This window comes from Sciurus vulgaris, assembly GCF_902686455.1.
Source record: "Sciurus vulgaris genome assembly, chromosome: 11".
In the NCBI taxonomy this organism is placed as follows: domain Eukaryota; kingdom Metazoa; phylum Chordata; class Mammalia; order Rodentia; family Sciuridae; genus Sciurus; species Sciurus vulgaris.
In genome coordinates, this window is record NC_136472.1 from 114215383 (window position 1) to 114231353 (window position 15971).

At 40.1% G+C, this 15971-nt stretch overlaps 2 protein-coding genes across 3 annotated transcripts in view; both read left to right on the forward strand.

The window, feature by feature from the left end:
* The window catches only part of CBL (Cbl proto-oncogene), a 100772-nt gene that overhangs the window by 27199 nt on the left and 57602 nt on the right, over positions 1-15971 (forward strand). Inside the window, exon 2 of one of the 2 annotated variants that reach the window (XM_079103874.1) lies at positions 8090-8337. In XM_079103874.1, the coding sequence (XP_078960000.1) occupies positions 8090-8337 (248 nt within the window). Of the gene's footprint in view, positions 1-8089; positions 8372-15971 lie in introns of those variants that run through there. The other variant, XM_079103875.1, reaches the window with a different exon arrangement.
* On the forward strand, positions 2120-3379 carry LOC306640044 (NADH-cytochrome b5 reductase 3-like). The gene is given in 2 exon segments (XM_079103894.1): positions 2120-2481; positions 2483-3379. Coding segments are annotated over 2 exon segments (822 nt in total). The 5' UTR covers positions 2120-2178; the 3' UTR covers positions 3002-3379.

The following is a 15971-nucleotide window of genomic DNA, read 5'->3' on the forward strand; positions in this document are numbered from 1 at the left end:
ATTTTGAATCAAATACACTGACAGCTAGAAAAGCAGTGAGAAATTTCAAGGTCCGGTTCTAAAAGATGAATGTAACTGTGAGGGGTAAGTCTCTTATTTGAGGCTATCTTTCCCTTAAGTCATTGCTACTGCTGAAAGTGACAGCAGAGAAAATGAATAGACTTTGAAAATATTCATGTCAAGAGGACAGAACGTTGGAATTAGGACCTGCTAAGATGGAGGGCCCAGGGAAACATTCTAGGACTTGTTTGGTCCCAGAAGGCCTAAATCCTAAGAGTAAGGAAGAAATAGAGGTGGACCAGTTTATATAGGTAAATAAGCCCAGCGTTTACGCTTCTCTATTCTGAATTGAATTTAAACGATCTGGGATTCCTACTGTCTCTAGTCTAGCTTTGTATTAGAAGCAAAAGTAGATCCTTTCTTAATAACAACCACCCACCATAGCCTCGAATGTCTCTGAGTTTTTGTATATAATGTCCAATATTCAATAAAAATAACTAGTCATATGAAAAGACAAGATCCAGCAGAAAACCATGAGGAAAATTTGACAATAGAAACAAAAAGGGATGGGGATGTGGCTCAGTGGTAGTGCCACTGGGTTCAGTAGGCAGTACTGCACACATGCATGCGTGTACATACCAGAACAGAACAAAACAAAATATAGGTATAATTATATATTATCTAATATGTTAATCTTACATGTGATTATATACAATTGTATATTATCTAATACATACACATATATGGTACATATGAATATACACACATATACTTAAAGTCTAAATGTATAATTTTGACAGACTTCATAAAAAATGAAGTGGAAATTCTACAACTGAAAAAAAATGATCGAGCAGATGAATAGACTTTGCAGCATAGATATAGTTGAAGAGAATTGTTGAAGTTAGAAGGTTAAGTCAGGAAAAAATATTGATACTGAGGCATTGTGAGAAGGGTAGAGGATACTGAAAAGTATAAGGAGAACAGGGAATATTGTGAAAAGTTCTTAGGTATATGTAATTAAAATTTTGAAAGAGGATAAAAAGAATGGGGCCAAAACAATATTTGACGAGAATTTAGCTATGATTTTCTAAAACTGATTAAAGTCATCAAACCACAAATTAAAATCTGTGGTACCAAGCAGGAAAAATACCAAGAAAATCTACCTGGGCACATCATAGTAATACTGTGCAAAACAGTCAATGAAATCTTAAAGGCGGTAAGAGAATAAGACATTTTGCCTTCAATGGAGCACCACTAAGATTGACAGCCTGACTTTTCAACAGTAACAATAGCATCCAGAAATAACAGCATTTAAGTGGTGACACAATCACCAGTCTTTACCAGTGAAAATATCCCTTAAAAATAGAAAATAAAGCTGTGTTCAGAGAGAAACAAAAATAGGAAATATGTAACCAGAAAACCTACCCCTTACAGATATACTAAAGGATGTTTAGGCTGGAGGAAGATGATTGCAGATGGATGAAAGTGTTGGGAAGGACCTGTTCAGTGGGTAAATGAGTGAATTTTGACTGTATAAAATAATAGTAATAATAATGTTAAAAAACTTTTTAAAAAATTGAAGTATATCGGGGGCGGCGGCCAGCGGTCAGGGCGGTGGCGGGGGCGGAGGAGCGCAGTGCGCGGCGCCACCATGGGGGCCCAGCTGAGCATGGGGCTTCTCACCTGGCCGTCTCCAGCACCTGCTGCTCTGAGCGTATGCTGTGAGCTGGCCTGTGAGCAGCAGAGCCGTGTCTAGGAGTGGGACATCTTCACCAACCCCTGGTCTCATCAGTCCAAGGGGCGCCCGGGATTGCCCCTGCCTTGTGGTTCTGCTGGGATCCTGGCTTGGCCCCAGATGCCCACAGCATGCCTGGAGCCAGGCCTCCTGACCTGGCCACTGCAAGCATCCTCCATGCCCCGGTGGTGGCCCCTGGGGCTGGGTGCATGAGGAGTCTTATCTGGGTGGTGCAGGCACCAAGGGAGGCCTCCCGACACTGGGGGACCTAGGAGCTGGCACTAGAGTCTGCTGTCCCTCTGGAGAGAACATTGGGGTCTGGCCTGCTGCCCTGGATTTCCTGCCTTGCAGCCCAGGCTGAGCGCTCAGCAGGCCCCGACAGGCCCACACCACAGTTGGGCCACGCGGTGCTGTCCCCGGTCTGGTTCCTCTACAGCCTGCTCATGAGGCTGTTCCAGCGCTCCTCGCCTGCCATCACCCTCGAGTACCCGCTGCGGCTCATCGACAAGGAGATCATCAGCCATGACACCCGGCGCTTCCGCTTCGCCCTGCCATCGCCCCAGCACATCCTGGGCCTCCCTGTTGGTCAGCACATCTACCTCTCCACTCGCATCGACGGGAACCTGGTCATTCGGCCTTACACACCCGTGTCCAGTGACGACGACAAGGGCTTTGTGGACCTGGTGGTCAAGGTCTACTTCAAGGACACCCATCCCAAGTTCCCCGCTGGAGGGAAGATGTCCCAAGTACTTGGAAAACATGCAGATTGGAGATACCATCGAGTTCCGGGGCCCCAACGGGCTGCTGGTCTACCAGGACAAAGGCAAGTTCGCCATCCGTCCTGACAAGAAATCCAGCCCCGTCATCAAGACGGTGAAGTCCGTGGGCATGATTGCAGGAGGGACAGGCATCACCCCGATGCTGCAGGTGATCCGTGCCATCATGAAGGACCCGGATGACCACACCATCTGCTACCTGCTCTTTGCCAACCAGACCGAGAAGGACATCCTGCTGCGGCCCGAGCTGGAGGAACTGAGGAATGAACATTCTGCCCGCTTCAAGCTCTGGTACACGGTGGACAAAGCGCCTGAAGGCTGGGACTACAGCCAGGGCTTCGTGAACGAGGAGATGATCCGGGACCACCTCCCGCCCCCCGGGGAGGAGCCGCTGGTGCTGATGTGTGGCCCCCCGCCCGTGATCCAGTACGCCTGCCTGCCCAACCTGGAGCGCGTGGGCCACCCGCAGGAGCGCTGCTTCGCCTTCTGAGGGCCGCCGGCCGCCCTGCCCTCAGCTCCTGCCGCCCGCCCGCTGCGCTGGGCCCTGGGTTCAGCCTGGCCTGCCCGCGCCCTGGCGCCCATCGGCCCGGGGCCTTTTGGGAGCAGGGTTCTCTCAGGTGGGCCGCCGCTGGCCGCCGCGGGGACAGCTTGCCGTCTGGCATTAGCTGGCTGTTACCAGAGGTGCCGCCTGCCCTGTCCTTGCCGCCCCTGGTCCCCCCCCCCCCCCCCCCGCACGGCCATGGGCCAGGGTGGTGGTGGCCCACAGTCCACGGAGGCGCAGAGGAAAGGGCAGCCCGGAGCTGCAGGTGACCAGGGCGCCCCAGCCGCTGTCCTGGGGGCTGGCCTGCCCCCCACCACCTGCCTGAGGGACCCTACTCAGCATCTGGCAGAGGGGCGGGGGACCCCAAGGCCCCTCGGAGGGACGGCGGGTGGGAGGCTGCGCCCCCAGGGCCCCCAGGCCGGGGGAAGAGCGCCGCCCGGCCCGGGCTGCACACGGCCCTCAGGGAGCCCTGGCCTTTCCCAGCAGTCCAGACTCCGGTGGTCTTGGGTGGCCTTGGGTGGCCCTGGCCGTCAGCCTGGCAGGGGGCAGCAGGCCTGGATCAGGCCGTCTGGGGCCGTGCCTGCCCCTCTGTCCTGCCCTCGCCCCTCCTGCCTGCCCCTCAGCCCCGCAGGCTCCGTGGCCAGGCGTCGCCCTCGGGCACCGGCAGCCGCCTCTGCTTTTTGGAGTCGCCTCTGCTTTTTGGAGTCGTTTATTAGCATTGAAGTAAACCTGGCAGATGCCGCTCTGCAAAAAAAAAAAAAAAAAAAAAAAAAAAAAAATTGAAGTATATCATAGTAATAGCGCTTAATTTGAAAAGAAAGTAAATGGTGTTAAATGTGTTCCAGTGCCCTTATACTGTCTGAGGAATGTAAAAGTGCTCACTTACATAAGAATTTATAAGCGAGAGATACATGTGGATTAAAACTAACTATATTCTGTGTATAGTCACACATTAAATCTGAAAATACAGGAAAGTTGAAAGTAGAAAATGGAAGAAGGTGTATCATAGTAAACACCTGAGAAAATTAGTGTAGCTGTGTAAGATAACATAGACTTTAAGGTAGGAATGTTATTAGAGATAAAGGGGAATATTTAGTTGGTAAAGGGTGTATATAACTTTATAATTGGATTATTTTAAAAAATGAATGCAAAAATGAGCTAATTTATTAATCCTTACATGTTACCATGACTTTAAAGGATTTGTTTTGTTAGGCTATCAATTCTGGAGTATTGCACACAGGGCCTCTTGCATGTGAGGCAGGCGCTCTTCCACGGAGTTAGGTCCTACCCTTTTTAAATTTTGTTTTGAGGCACAGTCTTTCTTAGTTGCCTAGGCTGGCCTCTTAACTAGTCATCCTGCTTCAACCTTCAAGTAACCGTAGTTACAGGTGTATGCCACTGTACCTGGGATGATTTGTGCTGTTATAAAAATATCTTACTCTTGAGATATAAAATTCAACTAATAATTATTTTTTTCCTAAAAGCTTTAAAGTTTTTTCTTCTTTGTAATCTTTTAATTCATCTGAAATTTGTTTTATGTAATGCAAAACACACCTAATTTTATTTTCCATATGAATAACCAATTCTTACTAGTTTGTCTCTTGAATTTTTGATTTGTAATGTCTCTTGACATTTGTGCCTGGGTCTCTATCAGGGTTGTCTTTCTGTTTCATTTGACCATTTGCCTTTGGCAAACATCACACTAATTTTAATTATAGGATATAATAAAGTCTTGATAGCACATTATAATTTTTCAGTCTATTTTTTTCAGATGGGCTTTAGGATCACCTTCACTTTGTTTCTTTTTTTTCTCCCCCACCCTAAGTTTCATGGAAAAGGTTGTTGAAATTTTGATAGGAAGTACACTGAATTTATACATTAATTTGGGGATAATTGCCATTTTATAAAATATGAAGTCATTTTACCTATCAATAAGATTTATTTGTCTTTTAATCTTCCTCAGTAAAGTTTGAATTTTTCTTCATGAAAGTTTTTTTTCCTCCCCTGGTACTGGCAATTGAACCCAGAGGCACTTTTACCCCTGAGCCACATTCCTAGTCCTTTTTTATTTATTTATTTTTTTAACTTTTAATTTTGAGACCGGGTCTTGCTAAGTTGCTTAGGTTCTCACTAAGTTGGTTGCTGAGGCTGGCCTGGAACTTGTGATCCTCCTGCCTCAACCTCCTTTGTTGGCAGGAATTAGAGGTGTGTGTCACCAAGCTTGCATTCATGAAAGTCTTAAGTATCTTTTGTTGGGTGTATTCTGAGAATAAATTTAAATTTTAAATGACAGGGGCTGGGTTGTGGCTCAGTGGTATAGCACTTACCTAGCATGTATGAGGCACTGGGTTCAATTCTTAATACCACATATAAATAAATGAATAAAATAAGGTATATCAACATCTAAAAAATCATTTTAATGACAAAGCTATACTTAAAATTATTTATATAATATTTAGGAATGTTGATTTTGGTATGTATCTGAAAGTAAACTTACTATACTTTTATCATTTCTAATGTTTTGTCATTTATCTTTGATTTTCTTCATGATAAATTGTTATCCACAAATAAAATTTATTTTTCTTTAATTATAATCTTACCACCCTTATATTTATACCTAAATAACATAGTTCAGATAGATGTCTTTTGAAAAGTAATACAGTCATACATATGCAGATATTGTATGTATTTTCTTCCTGGTTTCTTTATTTTTTTGTGGTGGTACCGGGGATGGAACTCAGGGGCACTCAACCACTGACCTACATCCCCAACCCTATTTTTGTATTTTATTTAGAGACGGAGTTCTCACTGAGTTGCTTAGCACCTCACTTTTGCTGAGGCTGACTTTGAACTCGTGATCCTCTTGTTTCAGTCTCCCAAGTCACTGGCATCACAGGTGTGTGCCACTGTGCCTGGGTCTTCCTGGTTTCTTTAGATCAACTTGGAAGGAGAAGTATCTGTGTTATAGTTAGCACCTGCATATTTTATACTGCAATGAATATTCCACAGTTTATGTACCCCATTGTTAATGTGTGTTTGGGTAGTTTCCTGTTTTTATGATAATGCTGTCTGCATGTTCCTGGGTATTCTTTTATACATTTGTACGCAGGAATCTGTAGGTTCATAAGACAGTATGTTGCTGAACTGTTTTTCAAGCTGATTTTATCAATTTAGATTTCCACTGACAGTATTTGAATGTTCCTTTTGCCCCATATCCTTGCCAGTGGTTGATGTTGCCAATTTAGTGTTCATGTAACTGTGATCTTGGACTTGTCATTTTCCTGATTGTTTAATGAGGTTAATCACTGTTTCATGTGAATATTTATTGATTATTTGAATATCATCTTTTGTGATGGTCCCGTTCAAGTCTTTTGTCCATTTTTGTGTTAGATTATTTGTCTAAGTGATTTGTAGGTGTTTTTTTATGTATTTCACATACATATGTCTGGGTACATAATGTGGATATATTTTGCACATATCTTTTGATTCCATGTCTTATGTTTTTACTCTTTGTGATATCTTGATAAAAAGAAGTTAAATTATTTTTCTGTGTTTTAAAATTTTTGCCCTTTAAAGTAGTAGACTATAATATTTTCCTTTATGATTAGTGGGTTTTTAAAAAAAAATTTTAGTTGTAGAGGGACACAGTACCTTTATTTTGTTTACTCTTGGGGTGCTGAGGATGGAACCCAGTGCCTCGCACGTGCTAGGCAAGCACACTTACCACTGAGCTGCAACCCCAGCCCCCTGGTTAGTGCTTTTTATGGTCCTGTTTTAAAAAGTTTTATAATGAAGTGATGCAGATAATTTTCTTGTATTATCTGCTAAATCTTTCTAGATTTGCCTTTCACATTTAGGCCTCTAACATGTGGAATGTATGCACATATATATATATATGTATGTATGGTATAGGATGAGAGTTTGGTTTTTGTTTTTTCCCATATGGATACTCAATTGTTCTAGTACTGTTTTTTGGGGGGTGGGGTGGGGTGGGGTGGGGTGGGGAATAACATTTATTAGTCATAAATGTCTGTGCTCGCGTAGACTTATTTCTGGACTTTTCTGTTCTGGTAGTATCTGACACAGAAAAATCCATGTAAACAAAGCACAAACAAGAAGGTGGGAATAAATTTCAAATTATCAGTCATTATCACAGATATAAAATGGACTAAACCTACTAGTTTAGAAACAGATTTTACATTGGATTTTTAAAAATCTAGCTTTAAAAGAGACCCACTTAAAAACCTGAGAACTCAGAAAAGTTGAAAGCAAAAGATGGGAAAAAGAATTACCAGGTAAATTCTTTCTCTTATTTGGGAAGGAACAGGTGTCTCAGTTCAACTCTGTACATTGTTGGGTTGAAGACCTCTCTGCTTCTGTCCCCTAGTGTTTATTAAAACTGAAGCCCTCCCAGGTGTGGTGGCACATACCTGTAATCCAGTGGCTAGGGAGACTGAGGCAGGAGAATCACAAGTTCAAAGCTAGCCCTAGCATCTTAGGAAGGTCCTAAGCAACTTGGTGAGACCCTGTCTCTAAATAAAATATAAAAGGGTCTGGGGATGTGCCTCAGTGTTACGCACCTCTGGGTTCAGTTCCTGGTACTCCCCCCTAAATAATGGTAACAAGAAATAAATAAAATAAAACTCAAGCCCCGGTATCACAGAAATTTACCCCTGAGGACAGCCTTTTTTTCCCCCTGCTCCTGGAAATTTTCTTTATTGTGGGATCAGCCATGTACTTAAAGGTAATTTGCCATGTTTTATTTTATCTATCATGTTTCAAGTATTTGTAGCTGCATTTTTCTCCTGTTTACTTCCAATCGTTTATTCTGCTGTGCATTGTCTACACCATTTTGTTGCTTTATTTTAAACTCCTGTTGCTGAAGATCAACTCAAGTTCTTGTGTCTGAGAGTTTGAAAAACCTTCTGAGGGTACCACTAGAAATGTAGTGATTGCCTGTGGGTGGTAGATTATGGATTATTTCTTATTGTCCTTAGGATCCTTCAAGTAATAGTCCTTCTTTTCCATTTGTTGCAGGTGGTGCGGTTGTGTCAGAACCCAAAGCTGGCCCTAAAGAATAGCCCACCTTATATCTTAGACCTGCTGCCAGATACCTACCAACATCTCCGTACTATATTATCAAGATATGAGGGGAAGATGGAGACACTTGGAGAAAATGAATATTTTAGGGTGTTCATGGAGAATTTGATGAAGAAAACTAAGCAGACCATCAGCCTCTTCAAGGAGGGGAAAGAAAGAATGTATGAGGAGAATTCTCAGCCTAGGTAATGGAGAAATACTACACAAATATTATTTCAGGTTTGTGACTGCCTGAATGGATAACACATAGAAGTAGTCAAGTTTGTTTAATTTTACATTAACTGGAGTGGAAGATGACATTAGATTTAAAGGTGTGCTTTATGTAAAGGTTCTCTTGGAGGACACTGCACCATCCTTAGGTCTGGTAGACTTATTTTCCTCTGAAAAATCATTGACTTAAAGTCATGAAAATGGTTGTAGACAGTAGACCTTTGGAGATCCTGAAGACCATGAAAGTTAATTGTGTGTAGATGTCATTGTGTCCACTTTTGTTTAGTTGGAAATAAATTTTAACTCATCTAGAACAAGTAACAAAATATAAATTCCACTAGGATTTTTCAGTGAGTAATTTACTCTTGAGGGACTCTAATTGGGAGGAATAATAATTTTTAAAGGCATTAAGTTACTATGCATGACTCTAGCAGTAATGTACTAAGTGGTATCTGTGTAGTCTACTATGCCTTTGTCTCTGTTGACTTCGATTCTGGTAATTCTAGTCCCATTTAATGTTTTTTTCCACATCATTACTCATATTACCTTTACTTCAACTGATTACTCAGGTTTAGTTCAAATATCAGTCTTTTCTTCTTGAAAGGATTTCTGGTGACAAAATTCAGTCTGTAGGAATCTTTATAATTTCTGGTTTACTTGCAAATGAACTTTACTCTTATTAAATATAAAGGGCTGGGGATGTAGCTCATTGTCTAGCATGTGTGAGGCCCTGGACTTGTTTGGGAGGGTAGGGGGAGAAAAAAACTGGAAGAAAGAAATCTTGACTATATGGACCTCTCCGCTAACTAGTCATTTCATATTGCAGATTTCTTTTATTTCTTTTATAGGACTGGGTACTGAAGTATTTGAGAGTGCTTCTCTGCCCTCCCTGCCCCCTGTGCTAGGGATAGAACCCAGGACCTGGCACATGCTACGCAAGCACTGAACTATATACTCAGCCCTTTTTATTTTATTTTAAGACAGAATTCCACTAAGTTGCCCAGGATGGCTTCATACTGGTGATCCTCCTGCCTCAGCCGCATGAGTGGCTGGGATTACTGATGTGTGCCAACAAGCCTAGGAAGAGTTTTTTTTTTTTTTTTTTTTTTTTTTTTTTTTTTTGCGGTGCTGGGGATCGAACCCAGGGCCTTGTGCTTGTGAGGTGAGCACTCTACCAACTGAGCTATCTCCCCAGCCCCTTAGGAAGAGTTATTTAAAAAATAATCTCAATAATAAGCAAATCTTCATTAGCCAACAGAACTTTAAAAATTTACCAGCTTCTGTGAACTGTATTGTGTCTAATTCTAGGAATTGAAAGAGTTAAGCATTCAAATATGATGTTAATGTAACATCTAAATATGGTATAATATAAAATATAATATGATTCAATAGAGATACATACAGGATGCTACAAGAACACAGTTTTGCCTGGTGGCATTAGAGAAAGTAGCATAAAGGAAGTGTTATTTGAACTATATTTTGAATGATTTTGTAGGAATTTTCTATGCAGCAAAGTCAAGAGAAGACCTTTAACATCATAGTATAAAAATACAGACTGTAGTTTAAAGAACATGAGAAGTCTGGTTTGGCTAGCATTGTGGTAGCCAGTAAATGGAAATACAGTTGGAATCCTACTGGACTTATATACTTTCTCTCCTGTAGGTGATAGATTGTCATAAAAAAGTTGGTGTGTATGTTGAGGGGAAGGATTACTGGCAACTGAACCCAGGGTTGCCCTACCACTAAACTATATCTCCATACCTTTTTATTTATTTTTTAATTTAGAGACAGGGTCTCTCTAAGTTGCCTAGATCTCCCTCCATCTTGCAATCCTGCCTCAACCTGCCTACTTGCTGGGATTACAGGCATGCACCACTGTACCCAACCCTTTTTATTTTTTATTTAGAAACAGGATCTTGCTAAGTTGCTGAGGCTTGCCTTGAACTTGTGATTTTTTTTTTTTCTGCTTCAGCCTTTCAAGTCATGGAATTATAGGAGTGCCTCACTAAGCCTGGCCTTTTTTTTTTTTTTCCTCCTGGTAAGGGAAAATTTATGAGCTTTAGTTAGTGTCTGATATTTTTGGTCTGTTTTGGCTTCTTAGAAGCTTTTCTGTTTGTTTGTTTTTTTTTTTTTTTTTTTTTTTGTTTAATGTACATATAATTCACATAATGTAAAATTCACTCTCAAAAGTTTACAGTCCAATTGAAGTATACAATTCAGTGGTTTTTAGTTTATTCAGTCATGCAAACATTACCACTCTTAATTCCAGATTATTTTAATCACCACAAAAAGAAACCAATACTCATTAGCAGTCACTCCTTACTTACTCTCTCCACCTCCCCTATAGCCTAGTCGCTAATATCTACTTCCTCTCTCAGTGGATTTGCCTGTTCTGGATATATCATAGAAGTAAAATCATATAACATATGACCTTTTGGGTCTGCCTTCTTTTAGTGTGTTTTCACAGTTCATTCATATTTATAGTGTACGTGAGTACTTCGTTTCTTTTTATAGCTAAATGATTTTTCAGTGTACGGTTATATACATTTTGATTATGGATATTGGGCTTGTTTCCATTTTGGGGCTATTAAGAATAATGCAGCAGGGTACAGTGGCACAGACCTGTAATCTCAGTGATTCTGGAGACTTGAGTCAGGAGGATCAGAGGGTTGAGGTGAGCCTCTTGGCAGCTTATTGAGAACTTATCTCCAAAACTAAAAAAAAAGCTGGGATGTAACTCAGTGGTAAAGTGCCCCTGGTTTTGATCCCTAGGACTGGGGCAAAAAATAGAAAAGAATGCTGCTATTAACACGTGCATATTTTACATGGGTATTTATGTTTTCACTTTGGTCTATAACTAGGAAAGGAATTGCTAAATCATACGGTAATTCTCTGTTTAACATCGTGTGTGTCTGTGTCTTAACTTTTTGAGGAACTTCCAAACTGCTTGGACAGGTGACTGCAGCATTTTGCACTTCCCTAGCAATTTATCAGGATTCTAATTTCTCACCAACACTTGTTGTAGTCCTCTTTATTTATAACTGTCATAGTATGTGTGAAGTGGTATCTCAAGGTTTTGAAATGTGTTTTCCTCTTGAATAATACGAGTATGAGCATTGTTTCATGTGCCTATTAGATATCTTCTTTGGAGAACTGTCTGATCAAAAGTTGTGCCCGTTTTTTAATTGGGTTGTTTGTCTTTTTATTGTTGAATTGTAAGTTTTTTTGCATGTTCTGGATACTAGACTACTATCATATATCATATATACCATATATATAAATTGTAAAACTACTCCAATTCTGTGGGTCTTTTCACTTTTTTCAGTAGAGTGCTTTGAAGCACAAAAGATTTTAATTTTCAAAGTCTAATTTTAAGTCTAATCCCCATCCTTTTTTATTTTGAGACAGGGTCTCACTAAGTTTCTTAGGACCTTGCCAAGTTGCTGAGGCTGGCCTTGAACTTGTGATCATCTTGCCTCAGCCTTCTGAGTTGGAGGGATACAAGCATGCCATCCCCATGCCTGGCTTGAAGTCTAATATTTTTTCTTTGATTGTTTGCACTTTTAAGAAACATTTGCCTAATTTAAGATCATGAGGGTTATACCTTTTTTTTTTTTTTTTAAATTCCAGGAGTTTTATAATTTTAGCTCTTATATTTAAGTCTAATCTATTTTGAATTAATTTTTTTTGTACATGATACCCAGCAGAGTTCCAACTTCATTATTTTTCATATAGATAGCTCATTGTCTTGTACTATTTGTTGAAAAAGTGTCCTTCCTTCATTGAATGACTTTCTTATCCTATCACCATTTTGATGACTCTAGCTTTGTAGTAAAGTTTTGAAATCAGGAAGTGTGAGTCCTTCAAATGTGCTCTTCGTTTTCAAGATTGTTTTGCCTCTTCTGGGTCCCTTCAGTTTCTGTATGAATTTAGGATCAGCTTGTCAATTTCTGCAAAAAGGGCAGCTGGAATTTCAACAGATACTGCACTGAATCTGTAGATCAGTTTGGAGAGTAATGCCATCTAAATACTACATCTTGGGACTGGGGAGATAGCTCAGCTGGTAGAGTGCTTGCCTTGCAAGCACAAGGCCCTGAGTTCGATCCCCAGTACCGCAAAATACTACATCTTCCAGTTCATCAACATTGGAAATCTTTCCATTGACTTATATCCTCTTTCCTGTCTTTGGTAATGTTTTGCAGTTTTCAGTGTGCATGGCTTTTACCTCCATGGTTAAATTCGTGGCTGATTCTCTTTCTGAATTGTTCACTGTTTGCATATAGAAATATAATTGATCCTGTATTCTGAAACTTTGCTGAACTCATTTATTGGTTCTAGTAGTTTTTTAATGCATTCCTTAGGTTTTCTTGAATACCAGATCATCTCATGTGCAAATAGCGATAGGGTTTAGCTTCTTTTTTGCCTGTCTGTATGTCTTTTATTTTATTTTTTCCTGCCTAATTACCCTGGAGAACAGAACCTATGTTGAATAGGAGTGGCAAGAATAGGTATCTTTGTCTTCTTCCTGGCATTAGGAGAAAAACTTTTAATCTTTAACCATTGAGTATGATGTTAACTATGGAATTTTTGTAGGTGCATTTTTCAGGTTGAAGAAATTTCCTTCTATTTTTTGCATATTAGAGGAGCCGGGCATACCAGTAATCCCAGGGACTAGGGAGGCTGAGGCAGGAGGATCACAAGTTTGAGACCAGTCTCAGCAATTGGGTAGCTACTACAGTGGGAAGCCATTGAAGTATTTTAAGAAAGGAAAAGGACATGATCCAATTTGTATTTTACAGTAATGATGATATTGGCTGCTATCTGGAAAATGGATAAGGGTTTGTAGCCCTGGCAGTGATGGAAGTAGAAGCATAGGTTATATATAGGTTTAGTGCTGTAGTCCAGATATGAGATAGTTTAGATTAAGGAGGAGGAAGTTGAAAAAAGAAAAATGGATAGATTAGAAATAGATTAGAGCTAGAATCTGTCAGAATTGCTGGGGATTGAATAAGAGGAGGGTGGTAAAAGATGACAGGGAAGAATCAAGGATGACTTCTATTCTAGTTTTGTTAAGTCTATTGATGGTTTAACATTTATCAGAAGGGAGAATTCAGGATATAGATGTGGGAACAAACAAAAGTTCCATTTGAACATGTTTACATTTGAGGGGTTTTTGTTTGCTGATTTGTTTTGTTTTGTTTTGTTTTGTGGTACTGGGGATTGAACCCAGGGCCCTTTACCACTAAACTACATCCCCAGCCCTTTTTATTTTTTGAGACAAGTTCTAAGTTGCTTAGGACCTTGCTGAGTTTCTGAGGCTGGCCTTGAACTTGTGATCCTCCTACTTCAGCTTACCGAGTTGCTATGATTACAGGCGTGCACCACCATGCCTGACTTTAAGTTTGAGATATTCTTATGAGCCATCTAAGGAGATATGGTTGTGTGACTAGAATTGGGTTGTGTGACTAGAATTTGGAGTACAGAGGGAGTAGATCTAGAATAGAGGCAGAAATTTGGTTCAGTAGAATATTTAAAGCCATGAGAGTAGATAGGATCATCTGGGAGGAGGCAAGACGAGTCAACAGTGGAGACACAAAAGGAAGCACTACTGAGGGTGAGGAATAAAACCAGGAGAGAACCAGTAAAGACACACACACACACAGAAAAAAATACAAGAACACCCTCTGAAGTAGGTATTTGTCATAGGAAATGAATAATTCTCAGGGAATACAAAAGACTTGTGTGAATATGAAAATAACAATTCAGTTTGCTAGGCATAAAATAATTTTCTTTTGACTTAAAAAATGGAAAATTTATTGATAATTAGTGTTTCAAAAGAGGATGCAGGGAAATGAGTACTTTCATACCTGGTTGTTGTAGGAGTGAGATTGGCTCAACCTTTATGGGATATAGTTTAAATCAAAACATTTAGAATTTTGCTTAGTAGGTTCACTTTTGGGTATTTATCAAAATAAATTTATCAGTGATTTGGGTTAAAATATCACTATGGAGACATTCATCAAGATGCTGCCACAGGAAAAAGATTAGAAACCTTTATGTATAGCATCAGAAGATCCATCATATAAATAACAGAAGCTCTGGTATGCTGTAGACGTTAAACATTTTTGTTGATGAAAAATGACATGGCAAACAACATATTAAATAAGTAGGCTATGAAACTGTGTTTAATAAAATCCCTTTTTAATTTATAAGGTCCCATTTTTGTAAAAGTATTTTAAAATACAGCAGCTGTCTGTTTTAGTCAGCTTTTTCCCTGCTGTGATAAAAGATCTAACCAGAACAATTTTAAAAGAAGTTTATTTGAGGGCTTATGGTTTCAGAAGTCTTAGTCCATAGAAGGCGGGCTCCATTCCTTGGAGCTCCAGGTGAGGCAGAAGAGCATGGCAGAGGGAAGCAGCTCACATTATCAGGAAGCAGAGAGAGAGAGAGAGAAAGACTCTGTCTACTCTCCAGATACAAAATATATACCCAAAGCAACACTTCAATTCCAATCTCCTCCAGCCATACCATGCCACTTCAGTTATCAGTTAATTCCTATCAGGGGATTAAATAACTGATTGGGTTAAGACTCTTATAACCAAATCATTTCTCCTCTAAACCTTCTTGCACTGTCTCACAGCTTTGGGGGAACACCTCATATCTAAACCATAACACTATCTAAAAGGAATAATACCAAAATATCATCTATAGTTTCTATATATTAGGATTAGAAGTACATGATTTTAGTTTTCCTTGTGTTTATGTTTTTTAAATTATCTACAATAAGGGATTTGGGGATATAGCTCAGTGGTGTAGCACATCCCTAACAGGCCATGGGTTCTATCCCCAGCACTGCCAAAATACAAATAAATAAGTAAACAAATGTCCTGTAGTGAATATGTAATTGACCAAATTCTTATTCGATTCGCTACCAGAAATTAAACCCAGGGACACTTAACCATTGAACTATATCCCCTGCCCTTTTTATTTTTTGAGACAGGGTTTTACTGAGTTGCCTGGGGCCTTGCTAAGTTGCTGAGGCTGGCTTTGAACTTGTGATTCTCCTACTTCAGCCTCCTGAGTCACTGGGATTACGGGTGAGCGCCACTGTGCCAGGCCGTCAGATTCTTTTTTTGAAGATGAAAACAAATGGTATTTCTTAGGTAATAGCAAGGATAATCCTTCACAAGGATAATCCTGAAAAAATTCCTATTTGTTATTATGACTTACTTATTAGATTTAGGTGAACTCGGTGAACCTAGCCAGAAACAGGGCTGAGTCCGTATCTTGAGAAGCTGGAATACTTGGTCAGAATGAACATGATAAGAGTTTATGAAGGTGAAAAGTAATATTTAGTTCTGTACTTTTAGAAGATGGTAGTGCATATAGAACAGTAGATCATAAATTAACTATAGTCTTAATTGTTTAAACAAGGTCCTCTGTTTTTTTTTTTTTTGAAAAATCTCAGGGGTAGGAAATAGATTTGTGTTTCAAGGACTGTTTTCTTTTGTTGTGTTGTTGTTTTGTTTTGTTTTGTTGGTTTTTTGAGATAGGGTCTCATGAAATTGCCAAGATTGTTTTCAAATTTGGCGATCCTGCCTAAGCTTTC